This window comes from Perissodus microlepis, chromosome 4 (assembly GCF_051167445.1).
Source record: "Perissodus microlepis isolate ML-2025 ecotype Zambia chromosome 4, ASM5116744v1, whole genome shotgun sequence".
NCBI lineage: Eukaryota > Metazoa > Chordata > Actinopteri > Cichliformes > Cichlidae > Perissodus > Perissodus microlepis.
Window position 1 is genome coordinate 11,404,203 of NC_140464.1, and position 27,304 is coordinate 11,431,506.

General features: G+C 37.7%; 3 protein-coding genes across 3 annotated transcripts; 1 reads left to right on the plus strand and 2 right to left on the minus strand.

Annotated features, from left to right (window-relative positions):
- Positions 1-367: 367 nt before the first annotated feature.
- LOC146388396 (myosin heavy chain, fast skeletal muscle-like) lies at positions 368-11,213 on the plus strand. The gene is made up of 39 exons (XM_084925673.1): positions 368-571; positions 689-832; positions 918-1,074; positions 1,165-1,192; positions 1,280-1,391; positions 1,466-1,558; positions 1,647-1,710; positions 1,809-1,907; positions 2,356-2,459; positions 2,541-2,679; positions 2,960-3,078; positions 3,184-3,333; positions 3,418-3,588; positions 3,685-3,991; positions 4,326-4,402; positions 4,505-4,592; positions 4,681-4,798; positions 4,913-5,036; positions 5,122-5,258; positions 5,359-5,614; positions 5,877-6,119; positions 6,260-6,436; positions 6,533-6,678; positions 6,770-6,860; positions 6,946-7,335; positions 7,436-7,562; positions 7,724-7,842; positions 8,105-8,301; positions 8,402-8,585; positions 8,669-8,834; positions 8,925-9,049; positions 9,129-9,437; positions 9,511-9,714; positions 9,848-9,973; positions 10,090-10,260; positions 10,376-10,480; positions 10,566-10,661; positions 10,765-10,896; positions 11,193-11,213. Exons 1-39 carry the CDS (start codon positions 368-370, stop codon positions 11,211-11,213), a joined length of 5,820 nt encoding a protein of 1,939 aa, XP_084781799.1.
- A 117-nt stretch (positions 11,214-11,330) lies between these two features.
- LOC146388397 (uncharacterized) lies at positions 11,331-18,406 on the minus strand. Its single transcript, XM_084925674.1, has 15 exons — positions 16,736-18,406; positions 16,250-16,361; positions 16,073-16,164; positions 15,831-15,974; positions 15,538-15,682; positions 15,233-15,393; positions 14,805-14,981; positions 14,507-14,651; positions 14,179-14,348; positions 13,915-14,055; positions 13,524-13,677; positions 13,294-13,445; positions 12,668-12,850; positions 12,333-12,371; positions 11,331-12,240 (listed from the first exon to the last, which is right to left on the minus strand). Exons 1-15 carry the CDS (start codon positions 16,784-16,786, stop codon positions 11,794-11,796), a joined length of 2,313 nt encoding a protein of 770 aa, XP_084781800.1. The 5' UTR covers positions 16,787-18,406; the 3' UTR covers positions 11,331-11,793.
- Positions 18,407-18,451: 45 nt separating this feature from the next.
- Positions 18,452-27,297, minus strand: stxbp2 (syntaxin binding protein 2). Its single transcript, XM_084925675.1, has 19 exons — positions 27,190-27,297; positions 25,298-25,347; positions 25,137-25,218; positions 24,906-24,982; positions 24,737-24,812; positions 24,518-24,621; positions 24,154-24,302; positions 23,968-24,052; positions 23,264-23,394; positions 23,033-23,140; positions 22,851-22,908; positions 22,676-22,741; positions 22,166-22,246; positions 20,677-20,818; positions 20,441-20,547; positions 20,248-20,346; positions 20,075-20,160; positions 19,248-19,408; positions 18,452-19,152 (listed from the first exon to the last, which is right to left on the minus strand). The coding sequence occupies exons 1-19, from the start codon at positions 27,224-27,226 to the stop codon at positions 19,073-19,075; spliced, it is 1,779 nt and encodes a 592-aa protein (XP_084781801.1). The 5' UTR covers positions 27,227-27,297; the 3' UTR covers positions 18,452-19,072.
- Between the last annotated feature and the right edge of the window lie 7 nt (positions 27,298-27,304).

Consider the following 27,304-nt stretch of genomic DNA (forward strand, 5'->3'; position numbering starts at 1 on the left):
GCTATTTTGCATTGTGAAACACAATTTTATCATAGCTTTGGGATATTTAACACTGCACGTTTTAATGCTTTTAGAATTGTTTACGGTTACTACTACTACAACTAATAATAATAATTTTAGCAGTAGTAGTAGTAGTATATTTTGAAATTAATGGACACCCACATTTATTATACTTGATGGTTTGTTATTAGGATTCAAGCAACAGAACCAAGAGTTTACAGTTTTCTGCTGGGACTAAGGAAGGTACATTATAGTGATATCTGAACAATTCCCAAACACACACATTAGCATGGGGATGTTTATGAAAACAAAGACATAAGAAACAAAACCTCTCAACCTCTCAATTTCAGCCCCCTAAAGTTCCATCATGAGCACAGATGCAGAGATGGAGGCCTATGGCCCTGCAGCCATTTACCTCCGAAAACCTGAGAAAGAGAGATTAGAGGCTCAGAACACTCCTTTTGATGCCAAAAGTGCCTACTTTGTAACTGATGCTGATGACATGTACGTGAAGGGTAAACTCGTCAAAAGAGAGGGTGGCAAGGCAACTGTTGAGACACTTACAGGAAAGGTAAGTAAAACAATTAATTCTTCAACTTTCTTAGAAAAGATTAGACTCATTTTATGGATTATGTAATGTACTATGTTAAAAAAGGTTTTGTTTAATTTTATTCTTTTTCAAATGCAGACAGTCACTGTAAAAGAGGATGACATCCACCCCATGAATCCTCCAAAGTTTGATAAAATTGAGGACATGGCCATGATGACCCACCTCAATGAGCCTGCCGTGCTGTTTAACCTCAAAGAGCGTTTTGCATCATGGATGATCTATGTAAGCTTTAATCTCATAATATACTTTGCTTGTATTTTCTCTGAGTAACAACTATATATATGTTTCTGTTTCTTTGTTATTACAGACTTATTCTGGCCTGTTCTGCGTCGTGGTGAATCCCTACAAGTGGCTTCCTGTGTATGATGCTCAGGTTGTTGTGGCATACAGAGGCAAGAAGAGGATTGAGGCTCCACCCCACATCTTCTCCATCTCTGATAATGCCTATCAGTTCATGCTCACTGGTAAAATCAAAGTTGATTAAAGATTCAGGTGCATGGGACAATGAGGATTGTCAACTGTAGGTTTAATATGCGTGTGCTCTTATATTTCAGATCGTGAGAATCAGTCTATCCTCATTACGTAAGTATAACAAAACATTACAAGAACACTTCTTTAGTAAAAATCATAATTGTATTGCAAAGTAAAAATCATGCTTTAATTCCCCAGTGGAGAATCTGGTGCAGGAAAGACTGTAAACACCAAGCGTGTTATCCAGTATTTTGCAACAATTGCAGTAGCTGGAGCTAAGAAAGCTGAAACATCCTCAGGAAAAATACAGGTAAATTGTGTTCAAATCAAATGTGTTTGTCACAGGTGATTGTTTTTAAACAGCTGTTTGATGTCTCTGTGTAGGGTTCACTGGAAGATCAAATCATTGCAGCTAACCCTCTGCTGGAGGCATATGGAAATGCTAAGACTGTGAGGAATGACAACTCCTCTCGTTTTGTAAGTATTCGTGTTCTGGACTCTAAAATAATTTTCTTACACCTACTGTTATCCAGAGCCAAACTGACATTTTGTGGTGATTGTTCAGGGTAAATTCATCAGAATTCACTTTGGCTCCACTGGAAAGCTAGCCTCAGCTGATATTGAAACATGTAAGTTAGCGTTATTTTCCTTTTGTAGTTAGTAGTATACAAATGAAATGCTTTGTACTGTTTGATCATCACACTTCCTATTCAACAATTGTTCACAGATCTGCTGGAGAAGTCCCGTGTCACCTTCCAGTTGTCTGCTGAGAGAAGCTACCATATCTTCTATCAGCTGATGACAGGCCATAAGCCTGAGCTCCTGGGTATGTGATGAACTGAACAAGACATACTGTAAATTACTTTCCATACCCCCAGTTGTTTTAAAGAAAAGAATAGTCTTTATCTGGGAACCACTCCAATTAAGCTACTTCTTTTGTTGTTTGGGGAAAAAAAGAAAACATTATTAATTAAATAACTTTTTAAGGTGCTACCTCTCCTCTCTCTCTCTCTTTCTGTTTCTCAACCCACTATATCCTTACACCCACCCAAACATATAATTTCACATAATTTCATAGTGTAAAGTTATGTTTTTAACATATAATAATCTTGAAGTTACTGTTGGTTTTACTGTTTTCTTCCCCCAGTTTTCCTAACCTAGTCACTTTCTTCTGTGTTATATAAATCCTTATGTCAATCACTAATCTTGCACAATTAAAAAACAATAAGGAAATAACCATGTTCCACTCAAGCATTTCTTCTTCTTTCTTCTAGAGTCTCTTCTAATCTCCACTAACCCTTATGACTATCCAATGATCAGTCAGGGTGAAATCACAGTCAAAAGTATCAATGATGTGGAGGAGTTCATTGCAACAGATGTAAGTTGATGGTAACGTGTAGAATAAAGGCAGACTGTCACAATAACTTGTTTAAAAGTTAATGCTGTGCTTGGATTACAGACTGCTATTGACATCTTGGGCTTCAGTGCTGACGAGAAGGCGGGCATCTACAAGCTGACTGGCGCTGTGATGCATCATGGTAACATGAAATTCAAGCAGAAGCAGCGTGAGGAGCAGGCTGAACCTGATGGCACTGAGGGTAATCAAATTGATTTTGTAATATTACATCCTCATGAAGTAATAATTCACATTAACTCTTAGAACTACAGTGACATCCATAGCATTAACCATTCCCATTTAGACAGATAAATATCATACTAATATAATGACTGAGCAGAGTGACTGCCTGCAGTTGTTCATAAAATGTAAAATACATCTTTAGCACTGCTATCAATGCGGATTTTAGTTGTGTTTTAGCTCATTCCATAGTGTTAACATTTCTTTCTTACATAATGAAACATGTTTGTTTTTCCAATCAGAGGCTGATAAAATCGCCTACCTCATGGGCCTGAATTCAGCTGACATGTTGAAAGCTCTGTGCTACCCAAGAGTCAAGGTTGGGAATGAGTTTGTGACCAAAGGTCAGACTGTCCCACAGGTAATTTTTTTAAAAATTGAAAGGATTAAAAAAAAAGTTACATTTTAAAATACTTTTACAGTGTTATCCAGGAATTTAGGAGAATGTTGAATTCTCTTCTTCCAGGTCAACAATGCTGTCTCGGCTCTGTGCAAATCTGTCTATGAGAAAATGTTCTTGTGGATGGTTATCCGTATCAATGAGATGCTGGACACAAAGCAGCCCAGACAGTTCTTCATTGGAGTGCTGGATATCGCTGGGTTTGAGATCTTTGATGTGAGCATTTCAAAAATGTGAGACCGGATTTAAAGATAAATATGATTTTTTTTCATGATATGAATTAGCTTTCTGTTACTACAGTTCAACAGCTTGGAGCAACTCTGCATCAACTTCACCAATGAGAAACTGCAACAGTTTTTCAACCACCACATGTTTGTCCTGGAGCAAGAGGAGTACAAGAAAGAAGGCATTCAATGGGAGTTCATTGACTTTGGTATGGATTTGGCTGCCTGCATTGAGCTTATTGAGAAGGTAAGACCACTCAGATGTGCCGCTCAGGACTAAAATGGCAGTTTCTGACTAGGTACTAAAATACAGATTTTTCCTGAATACAACTTCTCTTTTCAGCCAATGGGCATCTTCTCCATTCTTGAAGAGGAGTGCATGTTCCCCAAGGCTACAGACACTTCTTTCAAGAACAAGCTGTATGATCAGCATCTTGGCAAGAGCAAGGCATTTGAGAAGCCAAAGCCTGCAAAGGGTAAAGCAGAAGCACACTTCTCCCTGGTTCACTATGCTGGTACAGTGGACTACAATATCACTGGCTGGCTGGACAAGAACAAGGACCCACTGAATGACTCAGTTGTGCAGCTCTACCAAAAGTCATCGAACAAACTGCTGTGCTTCCTGTATGCAGCCCATGCTTCAGCTGATGGTAGGAAATAAATAATGTAAAAAAATACAGGGCAGCTGTGGATACAACTGTAGCTTCCCTCCACCAGTGTGTGAATGTGAGAGTGAATGAATAGTGGCATTGTAAAAGCGCTTTGGGTGCCTTGAAAAGCGCTATATAAATCCAATCCATTATTATTATTATTATGACCATTTGTGAATACTCATTAAATATGTTTCCTCTAGGAAATGAAGTTGAATCAGTGATCACACAGTTATTGTTTTCATTGAAAATATGGTTTAAAATTAAATTATTGTAAAACACTCACTATAGCATTAGTTATTCAGTTCTCTTAATTAAGTGTATTGAACAACAGATGCTGCTGGTGGCGGCAAGAAGGGTGGTGGAAAGAAGAAGGGTGGTTCTTTCCAGACCGTGTCTGCTCTTTTCAGGGTATTTTGAACCGCCACAAAAAAATATCAAGATCCTATTCAAATGTATTGGTTTATTTTAAGCAGCTAACATTTGTTTAAATATGTCGTCTCCCCCCCCCAGGAAAACCTGGGCAAACTGATGACCAACTTAAGAAGCACTCATCCTCACTTTGTTCGTTGCCTGATTCCCAATGAGTCAAAGACTCCAGGTAAAAAGCACACAGTCATACTGATTTTAAAAAATGTTAAAAGTGACATATTTAAATTATTTAAACTATATGAATTTTTAACTTTCAGGTCTTATGGAAAATCATTTGGTCATCCATCAGCTGAGGTGTAATGGTGTCCTGGAGGGCATCAGAATCTGCAGAAAGGGTTTCCCCAGCAGAATCCTCTATGGTGACTTCAAGCAGAGGTGACTTCTGTTTTCTTTATAAGAAAGTTAAAATAACTTCAAAGGTACTGGAAAAGGGAAAACACAAGAACAATGGGTGCAAAATCCAAGTAACATCACTATATTTTCTTACAGATACAAAGTGTTGAATGCCAGTGTCATCCCTGAGGGACAGTTCATTGACAACAAGAAAGCTTCAGAGAAGCTGCTTGGCTCCATTGATGTGGATCACACACAGTACAAGTTTGGGCACACAAAGGTACACTTTATGATGACCTTTACAACCTCCAGTTGTATTAAACAGAACTAATTCATGTGAACTAATTTGTTTCACTTCAACACAGGTGTTCTTCAAAGCTGGTCTGCTGGGCACTCTTGAGGAGATGAGAGATGAGAAACTGGCTGAGCTGGTGACCATGACTCAGGCTCTCTGCAGAGGATACCTCATGAGGAAAGAGTTTGTGAAGATGATGGAGAGAAGGTATAATTCAGAAACACTATATCAAATTACTATTTAAATATCATGTGATGTTACGCAAAAGCAGTATATCAAAGCATGGTAATTTGCGTTGTTTTTGTAGAGATGCTATCTTCAGCATCCAGTACAACATCCGTTCATTCATGAATGTCAAGAACTGGCCATGGATGCATCTGTACTTTAAGATCAAGCCTCTTCTGAAGAGTGCGGAGACTGAGAAAGAGTTGCAGAACATGAAGGAGAACTATGAGAAGATGCAGACAGACCTGACTACTGCTCTGGCAAAGAAAAAAGAACTGGAAGAGAAGATGGTCAGCCTGCTGCAGGAGAAGAATGACCTGCAACTTCAAGTAGCAGCTGTGAGTAACAAGGGGGAGGAGAAAATACATGTTCTATTATAATAATGCTCAATTAGCTGAAAAATAACCACATATTAGTCTATTTATCAGTATGACTTTTTGGCTGGTGTTTGGCTGTGAGATGTGCTGTAACTGAGAACTGTGCTGAATTGCTGTAATTAAAAACATGATAATATTCTTTATTTATAAAAGTATGATAATAATTATTCTTCTTATACTATAATATAATAATATAGTTCCCATATTTCTTGCCTTGTCACAGGAAAATGAGAATCTTTCTGATGCTGAAGAAAGGTGTGAGGGGCTCATTAAGAGCAAGATCCAGCTCGAGGCCAAACTCAAAGAGACAAGTGAGAGACTGGAGGATGAAGAGGAAATCAATGCTGAGCTGACTGCTAAGAAGAGGAAGCTGGAGGATGAATGCTCTGAGCTGAAGAAGGACATTGATGACTTGGAGCTCACCTTGGCCAAAGTGGAGAAGGAGAAACATGCCACAGAAAACAAGGTCAGTTCATAGTGATTGTAGTTTTCACCAAAATACAAACACATAATATGTTTATATGCTGTAATGTCTTATTTTGCCATGTTAATTTATTAACTTTCATGGGAAATTCCCACGAAATTCCCAATTATTATTTATTTTAGGTGAAAAACCTGACAGAGGAGATGGCATCTCAAGATGAGTCAATTGCCAAGTTAACTAAGGAGAAGAAAGCCTTACAAGAGGCCCATCAGCAAACACTGGATGATCTCCAGGCAGAGGAAGACAAAGTCAACACTCTGACCAAGGCCAAGACAAAGCTGGAACAGCAAGTTGATGATGTAAGAAAACATCATATTTTTTAAAAAGGAGATTTCTTATTTTTATATTATTATGAATTATTCAGTTGTAAAGAATATGTAACATTTTTTTAATAGCTTGAGGGGTCCCTGGAGCAAGAGAAGAAGCTCCGCATGGACCTTGAGAGAGCCAAGAGGAAGCTGGAGGGAGATTTGAAACTGGCTCAGGAATCCATAATGGATCTGGAGAATGACAAGCAGCAGTCTGATGAGAAAATTAAAAAGTAAAAAACAGTTACTGATAAAGTTCCTACACTTGCAATCAGAAGAGCCACAGAGCTGTCAGAGTCATTTCTTGTTCTTCTACATTAACAGGAAGGACTTTGAAATCAGTCAGCTTCTTGGCAAGATTGAGGATGAGCAGTCTCTTGGTGCTCAGCTTCAGAAGAAGATCAAAGAACTCCAGGTACCATTATTTTAGGTGAATATTATGTTCAGTGAAACTAAAACATGTCAACTCAGTAAGTCTTTGTGGTGTTATTACCCTAAAGGCTCGTATTGAAGAGCTGGAAGAGGAGATTGAGGCTGAGAGGGCAGCTCGGGCTAAGGTAGAGAAGCAGAGAGCCGACCTCTCCAGGGAGCTTGAAGAGATCAGCGAGAGGCTCGAGGAAGCTGGTGGAGCAACAGCTGCTCAGATTGAGATGAACAAGAAGCGAGAGGCTGAGTTCCAGAAACTGCGTCGTGATCTTGAAGAAGCAACTCTGCAGCATGAAGCTACTGCAGCAGCTCTCCGTAAGAAGCAGGCTGACAGTGTTGCAGAGCTCGGAGAGCAGATCGACAACCTCCAGCGTGTCAAACAGAAGCTGGAGAAAGAAAAGAGCGAGTACAAGATGGAGATTGATGACCTCGCAAGCAATATGGAGGCTGTTGCCAAAGCAAAGGTATGCAATTTTGAGAAAAAGCAGCTATCTAAACAATGAAAGAGTGCAAAAGTTATATCTTTCCTGGATTTGAGTCATGCCAATTATGTGAAATTTATAGGGCAATCTGGAGAAAATGTGCCGAACTCTTGAAGACCAGTTAAGTGAGCTCAAGTCCAAAAATGATGAGAATGTTCGCCAGCTTAATGACATGAGTGCACAGAGGGCAAGACTCCAAACTGAGAATGGTGTGTATCCAAAGATATGAAGTATGTAACTGTATTTTAATTATTAGCCATTTTAAGTTCAGAAACAATTTAAGTTTCAAACAGATGATATTGTTTGTGTTTAAAATACATGGTGATTTTTCAGTTATGAAAAGTATTTTTCTTTAATTCGTTTTGCCCAGGTGAATTTTCTCGTCAGCTTGAGGAAAAGGAAGCTCTTATTTCCCAGCTTACCAGAGGCAAACAAGCTTACACTCAACAGATTGAAGAGCTTAAGCGACATACTGAGGAGGAAGTGAAGGTACCAGATGTCATATTAAAGAAGTATTATATTCAACATTACATACATTGTAAGAGAACATTGATGAACCATGGATCTGCAAGTGAAAAAAAGAATAAATGCAAGTTACTTAATGTCAACTTATCTCACATTAACTATATCTCACAACCTATATCTCAAATTTAGAATAACATTACATTACTTTGTCAACATGCTCACTGAGAGATAAAAGAAAAGCAAAGACATTTATTATTATTTAAAATGTATTATTATGAAAATCCAGGCCAAGAACGCCCTGGCTCATGCTCTTCAGTCAGCCCGACATGACTGTGATCTGCTCAGAGAGCAGTTTGAGGAGGAGCAGGAGGCCAAGGCTGAGCTGCAGCGAGGAATGTCCAAGGCCAACAGTGAGGTGGCTCAGTGGCGATCCAAATATGAGACTGATGCTATCCAGCGCACTGAGGAGCTGGAGGAGGCCAAGTACATAAATGCTTTCTTCTCTTTTGTGAATAAAAATGTAATACTGTATTACTTTTAATAAATAATTGAATTAATACAAGCAAATTTTTGCAAATTGCAGAAAAAAGCTTGCCCAGCGCCTGCAGGAGGCTGAGGAATCCATTGAGGCTGTGAACTCCAAGTGTGCCTCACTGGAGAAGACCAAGCAGAGGCTGCAGGGTGAGGTGGAGGACCTCATGATTGATGTGGAGAGAGCTAATGCTCTGGCTGCCAACCTTGACAAGAAGCAGAGGAACTTTGATAAGGTAAAGTTTTAAACATAACCAATATACTAAAAAGAGGAATACACCCATAATGACAACTAACTGAATAACCTATATAAACCTAGGTCCTGGCAGAATGGAAGCAGAAGTATGAGGAGAGCCAGGCAGAGCTGGAAGGAGCCCAAAAGGAGGCTCGTTCTCTCAGCACTGAGTTGTTCAAGATGAAGAACTCATATGAAGAGGCTCTGGATCAACTGGAGACCATGAAGAGAGAGAACAAGAACCTGCAGCGTATGCACCCATAACTTGACAAAAAATGTCAAAGAATATAGATCTGGATCTAAGATAATAACAACAGTTTGGTTCATTTTTCTACTTTAGAGGAGATCTCAGATCTGACTGAGCAGATTGGTGAGACTGGAAAGAGCATCCATGAGCTGGAAAAGGCCAAGAAGACTGTAGAAAGTGAAAAGGCTGAAATTCAGACTGCCCTTGAAGAAGCAGAGGTTTAATATTTTTTATGTCAATATTATTTATTTTGATGATTCTACTTGGTATTTGTTACTTATCTGACTTATTTCGCAGGGCACTCTGGAACACGAAGAATCCAAGATTCTTCGTATTCAGCTTGAGCTCAACCAAGTCAAAAGTGAGATTGACAGGAAGCTGGCAGAGAAGGACGAGGAGATGGAGCAGATCAAGAGGAACAGCCAGAGGGTGATTGACTCCATGCAGAGCACCCTTGATGCTGAGGTCAGGAGCAGGAATGATGCCCTGAGAGTCAAGAAGAAGATGGAGGGAGACCTGAATGAGATGGAGATTCAGCTGAGCCATGCCAACAGACAGGCTGCTGAGGCCCAGAAACAACTGAGGAATGTCCAAGGACAGCTCAAGGTGACCTTTTTTCCTGATCATTTGTTAAAGAAACAGAATAAGTACTTATTTATTGATTGATTTATTTCATCAGGATGCCCAGCTGCACCTTGATGAAGCTCTCAGAGGACAGGAAGACATGAAGGAGCAGGTCGCCATGGTGGAGCGCAGAAATGGTCTGATGATAGCTGAGATTGAGGAGCTGAGAGCCGCTCTGGAGCAGACAGAGAGAGGACGCAAAGTAGCTGAGCAGGAGTTGGTTGATGCTAGCGAGCGTGTCGGACTGCTTCACTCTCAGGTTTGTTTATAATGTCAAGAAACATTTAACCTAATGTAATTTTAATTAGGAAATACATTGTAAATTTACTGTAAATATCTAGTATGTGAACTTACAACATATTTATATCATATAATTTTTCCTAAACCTTTAGAACACCAGTCTTCTGAACACGAAAAAGAAGCTCGAAGCCGATTTTGTGCAGATCCAGAGTGAGGTGGATGATGCTGTGCAGGAAGCAAGAAATGCTGAGGAGAAAGCAAAAAAAGCCATCACTGACGTGAGTTTAAATCTCTAAGTAATCTGTTCTATTAAACACTTCACTTCCTTTCAGTGATAATAAAAGCTTACCATAGATTTTTAAATAGATTAATTAAATGGAGTAAATCGTTTTAGGCTGCCATGATGGCTGAGGAGCTGAAGAAGGAGCAGGACACCAGTGCTCACCTGGAAAGGATGAAGAAGAACCTGGAGGTCACAGTCAAGGACCTGCAGCACCGTCTGGATGAGGCAGAGAACCTTGCCATGAAGGGTGGCAAGAAGCAGCTCCAGAAACTGGAGTCCAGGGTATGAAGTGTATATTGTATGCTTATATACATAAAATATATTTTGATTAAATTATATGAATTTAAGTTTTTCTTTATATTTGAAGCAAAGTTAATTATTTATCATGGCATTAAAGGTCCGTGAACTGGAAGCTGAACTTGAAGCTGAGCAGAGACGTGGTGTTGATGCTGTTAAAGGAGTCCGTAAATATGAGAGAAGAGTGAAGGAGCTCACCTACCAGGTAAGTCTTCTTTTGCCAACAACAAGCATACGTGCCCTTTGTCTCTTCTCAAATACCTCTTAAGTAACAGCTGTATTTTGTGTAGACTGAGGAAGACAAGAAGAATGTGACCAGACTTCAGGATCTGGTGGACAAGCTGCAGCTCAAAGTCAAGGCTTACAAGAGACAGGCTGAGGAGGCTGTAAGTCAACTACAATTATATGCCAAATCTGCTTCAGCTTGGTTCATAACACGCCCATTGACTCCCCTATAACTAAGTCAGTATTTTTGTAAATCCTTTACAGGAGGAGCAGGCAAACACTCACATGTCCAGGCTCAGGAAGGTCCAGCATGAGCTGGAGGAAGCTCAGGAGCGTGCTGACATTGCTGAATCTCAGGTCAACAAGTTGAGAGCCAAGAGCCGTGATGTCGGAAAGGTGGTATTTCATTTTCTTTGACAGTATTATATCTTAACCACATACATATTTTTAAACTGAATGTCATGATTTTTACATTCTAATTTGAAAAGTACATTAGTTAATGTTAAGTGAATGCCAATTTGCAGGACACTCTTCTGTTTTATTACTGATAATACATCCAATATATCCATCCAATATAAAAAAAAAAGTATCCTACCATAACAACGTTGCAATACTTTTTGTTATTGCATTCCTACTGCAATATATCCCTATAACCATAAACTCTATGGTCTGTATCTCTCTCTTGCTTTCAGGGAAGTGACTCGGCTGAATAGGAAATGCAATCCAGTTGCAGCATTTAAGAGTTCATACAATATGAACAACTTTCTCTGTAAATCCTCAATAAATGGTGAAAATTTCCAAAGTATTATGTTTTCTTTTTATTGCTTAGCATGTTCTACTTCATATGGTCATGTTTTCAGCTCAGTGGGTGGAGTAGACGACCCATATGCTCCAATGCTAAATGCAGATGTCAAAGTTCAGAATTCAGTCTGACCAAAGGAAATGATTCCCCATTTATTGCTGTTGGTTTTTTTTATCATGTTTATTTTGGTTTGGTTTTGGTCACATCTTCACAGAGTTGAACAGACCAAAAGTTTTAATTCAAGATTACAATTATATAATTGACAGAAAGAATAGAATTCCTTACAGTGTATTTACATTTAGAAAATTTGCAAAACTCAAAACATAATAGACACAATATGTACTGTAAATTTAGCTAGCAAAGGACTATCCTTCAAATGACCCTATAAAGCAGAATCACCATAATTTCTAATAAGAGCTTTTAGCAATACAAATACAATTTTTTTGCTACTTATTTATTTTTACATTTAAATCCCATAATTTACAAGTACATTATTTGCCACTCTTCTTCATGTCTTTCTTTACAGCGCCCTTTCCTTTTCCATGCTGTGCCTTTTCCCTCACCTTTCCAAGTTCTCCTTTCCCCTTTTGTCCTTCTTGAGCCATTCCTTTCTCCAGGTGAGTCTTTTCAGTTGGGGAGAAAGAGTTTACATCTGCACTGATGTGGCTGGTCACAAGCTTAACCTGTTCATGTGAGCATGTAGGATGTGCTTTACCAGTCGCACCTTTGTTGGGAGATGGTGGCCTGGAGTTGTTTTTTCTGGGACTGGAATGGCTTGGAGAGCGATGCCTGAACTTAACATCTTCCTTCATAACAAGGTTTAAGTCAAAGGACAAGGGCCTGCCACATACTGGACTCAGAGGTATCACAAGGTTGTCCCCTGGGGCTCCAAGAGTTAGATAGACATCTGGAAATGCATCTGGCTCATTGGGATTCTTCTGTTCATTTTCCAGAGAAGAAAAGAGTAGTACTGAAGGCACTTCTTTTATTATGGCAGTACCTTTGGGTAATAAGTGATCTTACAACTTACCTCCTGAGGTGTGAAGCTCACAGATACACTCACTGTTACCTGTAACATGTCACAAGTCACTGAACTCAAACAGTGTTACAGAATCTCTTATCAGCTTTTTTTGTTTTGTTCTGGGTTTTTTTTTTTTTCATTTACTGGGATATCAGCCTTTGTGTTTCTAATTCAGGAGGCTTTCAAAAAGGAGAATCCGTTTGTCCCATACAGAAAGATATAATATTTTAGAGAATAAAAATACTGGTAAATTGTTATACTCTACTAATGTGTGTTTACATTACTTGTTATATATTTGTCTACAAACTTGAATGTACTGAAAAATGGAAAAGTGAAGAATTTACCTTAGCTGGGAAATTAGACGACTTCTTAAATTCTCCCTTGGGAATAAGTGAAGCAGATTTGGGTAAGGCCTCAGTGGAACCAGGCTTTCCATATGCCATTTGAGGTTGTGAGGCAGGTGTAGGACACTTTTTTGAAGTTGTAGGTGTACATTTAGCCACTGTGATCTGTGGTAGTGGAGAGACCTTACAGAACAGAAATGATGAGAGACCGTTAAACTGGCAAGCGTTTTGCAGAAAAACAAATGATCAGTTGCAATTTATTAAAATATAATCAGCAGTAGAATGGTGGAAAAACACTCTTAATTGAGGTTTTTGACAGAGTGGTAACTAAATTTAGAGCCATGAAAGAAATTTTGGTCATGGTTGTGTAGTTACAGTACTGTAGACAAGCCAAAGGTTACGAAACATAGCCTAAGGTCTACATAATGGTCATTTACAGTTAAATTTAATGGTTGGATATGATGGGTCTCTAAGTATGACAAACTGAGAGAGAGAGACACATGGTGTCCTGCATGCACTTAACTTCTGTGGGAGTGCATAGAGTTAAAAAAATATATATATAACCACATTTATTACACTTTTCTTAATTTTCACAGTACCAATAATTTAGATGTTGTGTAACTTACTGGGATTTCAGCTGTGGTATGTCGTTGTATGTCTACTTTTCCTTCAGAATTTCCACTTATCCCTGGCAAGGTAGGAAGTGCAACGCGCTGATCATCTAGTCGTCGCGACTGACTGGAGGTGATGATTTTGAAGAACGCCTCTGCTTCTGCACCTGTAATGGAGAAATAATTATTCTTGACATTTCAGAGACAAAATACTCATATTCAAGTGCACTGTGCATTTTTCTGACCTATGGGTACTTTATTCAAAGCACTGCCATTGTGTGTAGGTGAGGAAGGTGTGCTTCTGCTGGGTTGTAAAAAGCAGCGTTGCTCTTCCATGCGTCCACTTTGTATGCGACTTATCATTTTAAGGAACTGCTCCTGCTCTGCTGCGGATATTCCCTAAATTTTTTTACAGAAAGATATGTCATAAGAAATGGGACAACTCTCAAAAAGACATAGCAAACAGAGGCTGCCATTAAGCAATCAATACAGCTATGTTATTTCTTTAAAAGACTAGATAATAAAAGTTCTAGTCAATCACTATAGTTTTTGTGGCTTGCTTAAGAAATATAAAATTACAGGGCAGAAAAAGTATAGGTAAAACAATGTTGAGTGATATGTGGTATGAACATTGACCTGCCCACGCTGTTCAGTTTTGTCACGGTTTAATGAGGCAGACCTCCAAGGATGTTTACCAGATGCGCGCTGAGCTGATGGGGTACCCAGATTCTGGAAGATGTGGGGTGCAGAACATCTCTGTTCATCCATCCTTGAGCCCTGTGGGTAAAAGGTTTGATTGAAGCAAAACTGATATATCTATATGTGCAAAAACCTCGTGAATACTTAACAAAGAAACAAAAGCTGTGAATAACTTTTCGCAATGTTACATATAGGGCCAACCTGGACTTTGGAAACCAGATAACACAAGTAGCTTGCATCCGTCTCAGCAGCAGTGGGTGTTAATGTGGTACCTCCATTCTGTATTCCAGGTAATGAAGGAAGGGACACTCTCTGGTCGTCCAGCCGTCGGCCCTGTGAGCTGGCCAGTAAGCTGAAGAAATTATCAGAATCTGGGCATTGGATGTTAGAGAAAAATAAAATACCTGTTAGCTTCATTGAGAAATGTATGCGCTGTTATATATCAACGTACAAAACAACTGAGTTTTCATTTAGAAAAAATATCAAATGCAAAAAAAAAAACCAAAGGGAAAATTTCCTGTTTTCTGACCTTGGGGGATTTCACTTTGACTGAAATGGTGCTTAGGTGTGGACTGGGGTGTAGCATTTAGGACACATCGCTGTTCATCCATCCGGCCATGGTGGGAATTACTAATTAAGGTAAAAAGATCTTCCTGTTCAGCTGGAGTCAAGAACTAGATGGGATAATGTGAATTTTGTTAAGTGAATGAATAATACAAAAATATAACACATGCAAAAAGAAATGGGGTGATCTAAAACCTCATTGTTTAGTGTTGATGCTGTTTACAATTTCTTTTGGGGGGCTAAAACTGAAAGCGCGGAGATACCTGTTTTTGAGGATTTTTATCCTCACTTTTTAGTTGTTTTATGTCTGAACTGGAGCTGAAGGAGGCTGAGCGTAATGGGTTTAAACCAGATTCAGACTGATCCTTGTTTGATGAACACGGTGTCTCTGGGGGTAGGGTTTGAGGTAATGAACACCTTTGATCATCCATTCTGGAGCCCTGAAAATAGATTAGGTCAGCATTTTTGATCAGTAGGTTGAATATAAATACATAAAATAATGTGGTTATTAAACTCTTAACTAAAAAGCTACACTTGTAGTTGACAGCTGTGGAAAATCTGCCTCAAATGTTTTAATGTGGCATTCCTGTTAAAACAGACTCAAAGCAGTTAATATCATCATTTCAAGCAGTCAAGTTCCATGCAGCATTTTGATACTCTGTATTAAAAGAGAACAAAGAAAATTCCTTACTTGAACTTTAGAGACCATGTAACACAAGTAGCTTGAATCTCCCATAGAAGTGTCCTTTTCATTTTGTAAGCCTGGTAATGATGGAAGCGACACTCGCTGGTCATCGAGCCGTCGGCTCTGAGTGTCGGCCAACAGATCGAAGAACATTTCAGGATCTGTCACTGGTCAAGTACAGCAAATTTTCAATATAAATATTTAATCTGTCAGAACCTGAAACAGTCAGGTTCATAAAGGAAGTTTAAAATGATGAATGCAATTTATTAAAATGGCCAGAATTATTGAATTTTCAGCCATGTTTAACATACTTGCAACAGTTTTTTTCTCTGTGTATCTGGGTGTGCAAGGAGCACTCTTGCTAGGATCCAATGAGCAGCACTGGTCATCCATGCGTCCACGCTGGCCATAGGTAATCATCTCCATGAACTTTTGCTGTTCAGCAGGTGATTCTGACTTTTTGGGTTAAAACAGCATGATAAAGTTTCAACGAATGGGGTGATGTATATGTGATAACATGGAATTAAACAAGTCAACATCAACAAATCTAATTGTTACAGCTATCAGAATAACACTGTTATAACTTGTTAACACATTAACAGACCTTTATAGAATTTGAGCGTTCACGTTGAGAAGGAACCTGTAATTGGTCAACTGGAACTGACAGATGCTTCCTGTTTCTATCTGGAGTACTCTCAGTCACAGAGATATGAGGTGCAGAGACATGATGATCATTACGTCCACTTTCCTGAGAAAATAGGTAATAATTGAGAGCTGATGTAATTTATTCATCAGTCTTACTTGTACAGTGTATCCCTCATCATTTTATAGTCATAAGTCTAGTACTTGGTAATTAAATCCAGGCAACGATAAATGCGAGTTGACATATTGTCCCTGTTTATTATCTGAAGTATGGGATGATCTCTCATCTTTTGACCCTGTGGGAAGCAAGAATGAAACAATCAATAATCAGGCCAAAAAAGGGAGATGTATACTGTACTGTGGTATTTTCACTATTCCAACCTGCAGATGTCGTCTCTATTTTAGCAGGACTTAGAGTGCAACACTGTCCGTCCATTCGTCCACGCTGTGAGTAACTCATTATGTCCAGAATCTGCTCTAGTTCTGGGGATTCCTATTCAGCATAGAGATTGTTAAAATTGTTTGAACTGTCAACATTATACTTTCTCAATATGAATAGTTTTTTCAGACCATCTTGACTCAAGGTCAAATGTGAATCTTAATGTAAAGATAATTCATCCTAATGGCTAATCTTTTTCCAATATCACAATAAAGGTTCTGTAAAGCTAACATTAAACATTAAAAACAAATTAATTATAGTGTATTACATCAATACATGTATCTATTATGAAGAACTAAAAATGATAACACACATTTCTTTAACTAATTAGAAGAATTAATATATTTCTATCTAAAATCTAAAGAATATAGTCCTCCCTATATAATTAGAACAAGAACATAGAAATCAGTTTTACACTGACATCTTACCAGCACAGCATCAGAGGGTTTAGATTTTGAATCCATCCCAGCAGCTGCCATCAAAAAAATAACTGAAAAAATATATATAAACCCCAAATGAAAACTAGATGCAAGCAAAGTGTTACAAAAAACTTCTATAACAGATGAACTGTTATATGCATGAATGAAATGATACCGAATGATGCTTCTTTCAGTGTGTGTCTGGATATGAAGCGGAAGAAGGGTTTTAATAGTTTAGTCCTGAGTATAAACCGATTGCCATTAAGACCTCAGCGTCTGCCCTGTTCTTCATATTACATATCTGTAATCCCAGATGAAAACATAATCCTCAGAGGGATGATCTTTTTTTCGTGGTAGGTGTGCATGCTCTCCTTTCTGACCTAACACTTTACTTAAGGTTCATGTTTACATTTTAAAGGCCCCACTTTCACTTCACATAGAGCAAGCTGCCCATACCTTTAGGCCTCAGAAACTGCCAAGAAAAAAAATGTATACCATCAAAGGTGTACGATCCCCAGAAGGGACTAGTCCCCAGTCTAACTGCAGACCAGTAACCTGCCTCAGTACAGCATGGAAGCTCCAGTCAGTCATCATAACAGCTCAAATGAACAGGAACATGGTCCAATACATGAAATCCCAGAAAACACCAGTGTCAAAACACCAGCTACTGCTACCTTGAGCAGTCATTCGAGACTATAAGACCATACTGACCATACTGACCAACCTGTGCACTGTCCAGATTAAGTACAAGAAAGCCTATGACTCAATGCCCCATAGATGAATCTTAGAATGTCTAAAATATCAGATCAACAGGACCCCAAGAGCCTTCATCATGAATTTGATGGGGAATTAGCAATCAACACTAGAGAACAACACTTGCAGCCAATTCTAGAAGTCACCATCAAGTGTGGGATTTCTGTTCTGCATAGGTCTGAACCCCCTCAGGCAGATCATTAACATGGATATGGATACCAACTACGGAATGGAGCAATCGTCTACCATCTCCTCCACATGGATGACGTCGAGCTGTTTACCAGAATATATATCCAAAGCACTCGGTCAGTGCAAAATGTTCTTTGTTTCATCCTGGAATGCCATTCCAACACTCACTAACCTCACTCTCCTACTTCCTGTTGGCCACAAACCCCAAGGGTGCTGGACTTTGGGTAGGGACCTCTCATTATGAGGAGTTTTTATGAGTTGACATCAGTGACATCTATCTCATCCTGAGGCCTGCTTATTATTCCACCTGGGTATCTAATGACCGGTAAGGACTACTCTGCTACTCTGTCTTCTGGAAATTCCACCCCTTCCAGTGTGGATCACCTTTCCTCTCTTTGTGACCCTTCGATCACACTTATATAGTCAAAATGACATCCTGATATCCTTGCTGTGGATCTGGTGAGTTGGATCAGTAAATTGATGTCTCACTTATTCGTAGCATACAGATTAATGTCACCCATGTATATGTTGTTAATGATCACTCCACACCTGAATCTATACATGTATCCGCTCTTAGTGATGAGCTGGCTTAGGGGGTTGAGGCCTATACAGAACAGCAGCAGTTTTCGAAAAAATAAAGTTAAAATTTGCCTATATGGAGAATACTAGCAAACTTTTTAGCAAAATATGAACAAACTATACATTTTTTAAAACAAAATGAAATTATTAAGCATATTGAAGCATACTAAAAAGTCCTATAGAAAAGAAACAAGACAAATTAAATTCAATATATTTTTTTTTATTTTATTGCTCATTTTCGTCAACAAATAAACAAGCACCCACTGCTCTAGCTCCCAGCAATATATTAAAGTATCTAGTAAATGTGCAATGGTCATAACACAGCAGTTCTGACATTATTACTGAGATGAAAATTTCAAGAAAAGGGTTGAGGGAGAGGGTTACCTAAAATAAAATATTTTTTATCTACTTTTAAATCTATATACAATATGTCCTTCAATTGTGTGCAACTACAATATACTTGAATTAAGAGATTTCTATGAGGTGAGAGCTGCTCTTTCTTTGTGACAATTTTTGGAATTTCTGACTAAATAACTACGCAAGTCAACTACAACAAAATTAAGAATTTAAATATGAATAGAATAATCAAAACATTAATATTGTTTCATTTATTACTTAAATACAATTTCAATCACAGCAGTATACAGAACCCAACTAACAACAAAAGAGCACACTATAATAGAATAGTCACAACTGCTTGCTTACATGACTACATCTAAGATTTCACATCAGAGATGTCAGAGAAGCTAAACAGGACAACAGAAAGACATCAGTTTAAAGGAACAACCAGACTCCTACTGCAGTATTGCTGTCCCGACTTGGGGATTACGGATCAGGATTAGTATCTTTGTCCAGAGTCTTCAAGTTATTGAGGAAGCTGGTTGGAGTTAGGATGTGAGATGATCCTGTCAAGGAAACAAAAAAAAAAAAAAACAATATTTAAATAGCAGTTCAACAGTCAGGTTCATCAGTCATAACTTCTTAATTAGCAATCGCTTACCAATCAGGACTTCCCATTTCCCATCTGTGGCTCGAGTCACTTCATAAGCACAACGCATCTCAGAGTATGACACCCCACCAATCACAAAAACAATGAGACGAGGGCCAGACCGATACTCCGTTGGCGACTTATTTTTGTGCCAGTGTCCAAAACGTGCGCTGCTGTAAAAGAATTTCGAAAATGATTGAGAAACATAAAACTATTACTAAAACTACAGCTCCCTTTCAGCTATTTATTAATTTTCTGACATTTATTATTTCAAACAATAATTAATACAACTGTCATACAATGCCTCATTTTCATACCGTGTTGTCAGGAAATTGACCCTGATGAATAAGTATGAATGTGAAAATACTAACAGAAACTCCTGAGTTTTGTTTGTTTGGTTGGTTGTTTTTTTTTTTGTTTTGTTTTTTTGTTGTTTTTTTTTTTGTTTTTTGGGGGGGGGGGGGGGGGGGGGGTTATAGCCAGTCTATATTATTATCAACTTCTCCATGTTAATTCTGCATTTTGCTTAAAAAGTAGAAAAGTACCAGAACACGGTCAGTATTAGCACCATCATTATGATGGGAATTCCCTAAGGATTATAGAGTATTCAAAAATGACTGAAATTTACCCTTTAAACTCTACTTCACTTTGTCAAAAGCTCGGCTCTGATTCATTTCGGGGGATAAAAGGTTTTATTTTATAAGATTATCTGTCATTTACCCCACTTGTTGCTAAATACAAACTGTTTTGGAAAGAGATCTACCTATCTATCTATATATATTTATTTATTTCTCAGATAGAGAGATAGAGCGATAGAGAGAGGGAGAGCACCGACCGACCTGACTGCAGTCTGAGTTGTGTTGATGGGTGCTGGTTCAGCGATGAATGGCCACAGCTTTTTGTCCAGTTTGTCTTCTATGGCATTCTGTGATCCAGAAACAGATGTTATAAAAGCTGTGTTGTGAGCAAAGGTGAGCCAGTGACATCTGAAACCTCACTTAGGGCTTAATACCTCCATGATGTCCTTGACGGTGGGTGTCCACCTGGAAAGCTGGTATGTGCTTTCTGTACGCTGCTTACGATCTGGCAGTGTTTTCCCAGAATTGCGACCCTGAAAAACAATGTATGTCAAATATTCAGGTTTTTTTTTTTTTTAGTTTTATAAAATTCTCAGTTCCACAGCATGAGACTGTAGCCAAACTTACCCCAGCTATAATATTACAGCCTAGGTTCTGCAGGTTGTAAATAATGTTGCTGTCGGCCTGAATATTTGCATGCTGGATGAGCTTGGCAAGGTTCTCCTCCCCAATGCCTGAATAGACAACCAGGCAATGAAAACACTGTTTGCTATAAATAAGTTTTGTAATGACAAATAAAGCTTCTCTTTAATGTAACAAGATTAGGACTTAAAAAGATTTAAAATGTTTTGAGATCTTATTACCCTTCTTCTTGTGAAATATGAACAGCAGTATGATGCGGATTTTGTCAAAGGCATCAATGTCATTATCTAAGAGCACAGGAACAATGCTCTTCATGGCATCTTTCAGTGGTTCCCCTTCTGCATTTGCTCCCATTGCAAGGTCCTGTGGAAGAAAGCCCTAGTTTACTATCAACCTTTACTGAATATCATCAACTTAAGACAGGCAGTTAAGAGAGGTGAATGAAACCACTTTATTCCCCTTTCCCCCAACACACGTTCTCTTTCAGAGCCATGATATTGCTGTAAGACTATTGCAACAAGAAAATCTCAGATTGCAAAGTAAACCTCCAGATTTGCATTTGTAATTAGGTACGTTATGTCAACATAAAGCTAAATATTGGGTACACTAGCTATATGTAGCTTTGAGATTTCCCCTTTTTTGCAATCCTCCAATAAATGGTCACTTGGTACTGTGTAACTGCCTTAAATAATTTTGCTAACCTTACATGAATTTGGACTAAACTTTATTAAAGCCAGCAGCAAAACTTTGCGAGCAACTGAAAGATTATTTTATTTGCAACATTACACACACATTTGTAATGGGCTTCCAAACAATGTAGAACAAATGACAGCTGACAGAGAGCTGTTGCCATTTGGATCATACTGCACATCTTAAGAGCCAAAGCATGCCCAATGGATTAAAGAGACAGCTTTCAGACATGCTGACAATCCATTAGTGCAGTTGAGCGATTTACTCATAAAAAAGGCCCCATTAACACTTGCACCTCATAATGCCACAGCCATGCATAGCTTATCATTTCTCATGTGCTTGTCACTCATCTGATACTGGACTAGATATGGCCAAACATTTCCCCTCAGGAACACAAGGCATGTCTGACACATATAACTAAAACACTGGGGTTTGGCTCCAGTTTGGATTGTGGCTTTTTTCCCCAGGTCTTGCTGGTGGAAGAACTTCTACTGTACCAAGTGGTACATCTGTGTTATTACATGCCTTTAAGCTTACAGTAAGCTCACAGATCTACGATGATTTACGCTGCTGATGTCTAGTTTAAAGCTTTTTATGAAATATTATTATTTTTTAGTTAACAAATAAAAATATCGACAGACCAGAAGCAAAGAAGCACAGGAATTACAAAGATACATTTCAGGTCACTGAATGTGATGAGTCAATGTAGTTATTCCATGTCAGGCATTTTGTTTGTGTAATGCATTGTGCCATTTGACCATATGTGGCAGAAATGCTACAACCTAATAGACTTTTTTTGCATTATAATTAATATTTAAAAACTATTAGGTTCAATAGTCCTCAAAGATAATAATTTTGATTACATTTTTTAAGTAGACATACATGATAACAAAAGCCAAAAACTGAACTGGAATTTCAAAGTGTAATTTACCAACAAAAAAGAAAAAAAACCCACTATGGTGACTGCTGCAAGTCAAACATTTGATTACAAAAAATTATGTTGTGCACAAGGCTACTAACCTGCTCCACTTCACAAAGTTTATCAAGTGAGGCCTTGAATTTCTTCATACAAGCTTCAGCTAGGTGTAAGTGAGTGGAGTACTGTAAAAAAAAAATTACATTAAAATACATTACTAATTACTTACTTTAACATATGGCATCATATTTTTATAAAAAACTTAAACATAATTAAGACTGACAACTCTGATATAAGAAAAACTTTTTCTGGGAAGTCTTGTCATAATGGTCAGATTATAACTAGAATTTTTTTGGCCCAATTTTGATCCAACTAAACTTTAGCTGGCCCAGCTAATTCTTAATTAGGCAAAACAACCATGGTCTAAATTGTATCTAATTTATCATCACAAATGTATCCTAATATGCTTCAAAAACATTTCCCTATTTTTAATCAGCAAAGGTCTAAATAAACTGAACAGACAGTGCTTTTGGATTAGATAAATTAAAACAAACAAATAATGATAAGAAGTTACATAAGGGTTTGTTTGTTTGTTTGTTTTTAATGTAACTCACCATGCTCAGCTCCTTCTGATACTGTGGCATCTTCTTTAACATCTGAGACAGATCTTTGATATTGGCCTGAAAAGAGAAACATTTTCCCCAAAGTTCCATCATAACACAAAAACAATACTCATGTTCTACCGTGGACTTTTCAAACACCTGAAAAGATAATGCACATAACGCTCACATTGTCAGTGCACATCCTCTTGCTCTCACAAAATGTGCGAAGAAGCTCTGTCACCTTCCTGCAACAATCAAATGAGAAAATTAGTAGACACCTAACACAGGAAAACTTTGACTGAATTACAATGATTCCACAATCACAATCAAGTTGTAACAGTCGTAGAAATGTTACTGTGACAAACATACTTGGTGACATCAGCAATGTGCATGTGTCTGAGCTGAATCCAGAGTTCATCATCTTCATCCAGTAAGACGTCTTTCTCTTTTGAGTTCCCAATGCCGGTTGTCTGATAACTTTAATATCCAAAAATAAATGTAAAAAAAATGTTTAAAAGTCCACAAATGGAGGGACTGGTATACCAAAGACAGCACACCAAACAGACAGAGCAATATAAAAATATAAAGGTAGTCCCTTACGTATAGATGTCCTGTTTGATGTCTAGCAAATCGTAAGCCATTGCTTGGAAGGTCAACTCATGAAAAACAGGTGAGACGGGATCAAACCCACGGTCAACAATGATTAGCTGTGATCGCGCCTTATCTGGACCCTAAAAATAATACAAATTAAGGATATCATCCAGTACTTTTGAAATATATGATTTAATTTAAAGATTCATTAAAAGAGACTGGCTGAAAGTACACATTAATTAACTGTTGCAATGTCATGCAATGAAATCAATTAAATATCAATTATTATAATTTTGCATCACGGCTAGATGTACAAAAAAAGAAAAACAAAGAAATACGTACAGCATAGTATGATGAAGCACCTGACATGCATAGACGCAAAAAGGGAACAGAAATACATGCCTTTTAAGACTCATCTCAGGAGCAAGGAAATGTCAGCTAAGAAAAACAGAAAAGAAGAAGGGAAAAAAAGGACAGGTCCAGCAAAGGATGAGAAAATAATCATCAGGAAATAAATCCCAGAAACCAAAGAAATATTCACAACCTGTTAAGCTGAAGAATCCCAACAGAGGTTTATTCTCTTACATGAGAAAGATGATTTAGCAGGAAAAAAAGCAGTGTAAACATTTTGTTCACCATTTTTTTTTAAGATTTGAAATTACACAGCAGAGAATGTGAGAAATCAAGTGGTTGAAGACCAAAGTATTTCCTACCTCTCCCATGGTTGGGTTTTCAGCTTTGTGAGCAATGAGGCGCTGATAGACCTCTTCAGCCAGTCTAGCATTTTCCTCAGGTCCCCTAAAAACAAAGTAGAATACAACTTTAAAATCAGCATAATACATTCAGTGGGAAAAGATTTATTTGTTTAAATCTATCTCTTCTCATGAAGGGGCCCATACTTGCGATAACGAACTGCAGGGTACTCTTTGAGAGTGTCACACAGGGTCGCAATCTGCTCTGCCACATTTTCCATCATTTTATCTCTTGTTTCATTTGCCTTAGAACTGTAGAAGGAGTACAAGGATTTTGGGTCATCCAGTGAGAAAACCTACAGGGACAAGAGAAACTGTGAAAGGTATTGCCTGTCACAATAAACTGACAGAGAATATTACTATAACTGATTGCAGCTCGGGAAAACGTTTGTCTTTTTGCCATACAATTAGATGATTAACTGTCAAATAAGTTTTGTCCAAAACCAAAAACATTTCTAATGAAATGTCCAAAGACAATTTGGACTCAATGAAATATAAGAATTTTACCCACCTGCGACTCATATGGAAGAAAAGCAACATTGATCTCTTTTAAAGTCTTGATAAATTTTGAAACTTTGGCTCTCCCAATCTCAGCAAAGAGAGGATCTGGACAAGCTAAACAAGGCAAAAAAAAAAAAAAAAAAAAAAGAATTAATGTCAGTTTTAGCGTTTTACACTGGAAGTCTGGAAAAAAAAAATACATTTCTCATATTTATAGTTCCACTCTTACTGTCAGTGAAGAAGATGTGCGCTGCCTTGTATGTAAAGGCTGCATCTTTGAAATCATCAATGAGACCATGAACCGACTGTAATTGAAAACATATTCATCTTTAAAATATTATGCACATGAGAACAATCTTGAAGATATGGCAACATTAAAATACGGAACTCTTTTGAACCTTTGCAGATGGGGTGATTAAATAAATGGCCTCCAAACTGGAGATGGGTTCTCTGCGTTTATTGATGTCCTCCACAACTGAAAAACAGAAAAGACAATACGATTATTTCAACGTCATTTAAACGTAGAACATGAATTAAGTTGGCACATTTTACTCTTCAACAGCTAAAAGTTTGATCTCTCATTTATTTAAAAAACTAAACTAAAAACTATGAATTATATTCATACTTACTGGTCACCCCCTCCGCCAAAATGTCAGACATCTTGCAGCAAGAGGACAGAATTCTTGTGGTCATGTGATCCACAATAAGAACCTAAACAAAGGCCACACAGTGGTAATAAATTCAGTGCAACAAAAATCAAAAGAATTTCTTCTTTTGTATCTACTGTTACCTTCCATTCTCCATCTTTTTTCACACTCTTGATCACACCACTGATGATTTCTGTAGATGAAAAGATAATTTTGTGATGCAAGAACCCATAACCTCATAACAAAAACGAGCTAAAATGGGTCACAAGTGGAGTAAATTTAGCAACAATAATAATAAAAAAATACTTTATGAAACATGCATATAGTCAAAATACTCTAGATTGTTGTTGCAGCATTCATTAGTAATTTGAGCTTTTAATGAAATGTAGCTTACTGAATACTTTCCAAAGAATTTGGGTGACTTATGAAACAACAACAAAAGTCAAAGGTCAGCTCTACTGTCAAAAATTCAAAAAACAGGAACCCTTTTTAAACATATTTAACACTTGCAGTAACAAGCTTGCTTGGGTGCAACTTCCTGGTCTTATATAGACAGAAGCACAATTGTTCCAGTGACGTCCTAAGCACAACAGCTAAGGTGTGGTACGTGTGCTAAAACAAACAGCCAAATAGTCTCCTCCACTGTTCCCAAAAAAAATTTTCATTGAATCACACAATAATTAACTAGGGTACAGAAGAAAGGAGTGTGGTAGGAAACATGAAAAGTTGAACTGCACCAATATGATGTCTTCACTTCCTTGTTAAACCACGATTTGAACCTGATTAAAAACATAGATTCTGCTCCTTAAGACATATGACTCACTGTTTTCACAATAATAGCTGACATAAATAGCTTGTTATGGGAGTTCATAAAGAAAATGTGTTCTTTATTCCGAGTTAGCCATCACTGTAATCACTATTTTAAGATTGCTGTATAAATCCTGGTAAGGTTCCTGGTATTATGGTGGCTACTGAATATGTTTATTATGGTTCAGGGCTTTTGAGAGAAAGAAATGGGAAAAAAAAAAAAAAAGATTTCTTTTTTTGCACCAAGTGTGACCTTCATCACTAACTAATGATTTTCCAGGTCGCTCCTACAGGGAACTGGAAAAGATTATACTTTCGAAGAGTTTTGTTAAATCTAAAAAAAAAATTACCCAGTTTGCAAGGAAACTTCCTTATGGGGATTTATTCTCTCACTGTTCTGAATACAATATTGAATATGAGATTTTATTTGATATTTTTGGCATACTCCAAATAGGTTAACTCATCTTGTATGGACAACGTTTTCAGCTAATAATAGCAGATAGTAAATTACAAATGATACCGCTTTGTAATGGTATGTTTTTTTTATTTTTCAGACTTCTTAAAAGAAGTGAAAATGTGAGATGAAGGAACATAAGCCCAAATGTATTGCTTCTAAAGTCTAGCAGAAGCAATTAGCATATAATTACAAATAAGCATTATTAGATGAGCCTTGTGAATACGTAATGTTTTAACACCGGCATGCGTTTTTTTACTTTCAACGCAATGTACTACAAGTTATTGTGTAACAAAAGTTGTGACTTCCTGACGTTTTACAGCCTAAATGTCCAGGATGATTTAACAGATCACAAGCGAAGTTACTAGACTTCCCTTTCAGATTAGCTAGCCTGGGTTAGCCTATAACTTGGACTGTCACAACATTTTCAATCCCTAACGTCGCGACTTTTAACTTTCAAGTGTGGCTAATGTCACAAAAACACATAAAACTTCAGCAAATTAAGCAAATACTGCTATCACCACATGTAACACAAAACTATTATTTTATATATCTGACTTTTTAAATGATGACATCGGTTCCTTCGGCAACGTTAGCATATTTATTAGGAGTGAAGCAGGAAGAGTTGGTGAACCGTCATCCACAACACGATTTTGTTTAATAAATTGAACGTCAGTTCATCAAGTTACAGCGATAAAGGTTACAATAAAGTACTTTTTTTTAACTGTAATAAACCGCTACAGTGAGATTAGATACAATAAATATATCACTTACTCTCTCCAACTACAGCTTTCAGCCCAATCGGTGCCATCTTGACAGCAGTGTTCTAGAGAGTTGGTCACTTCCTTGTGGTCTAAGCAAAGCTTCGAAGCATTTGAAAGCTAAATAC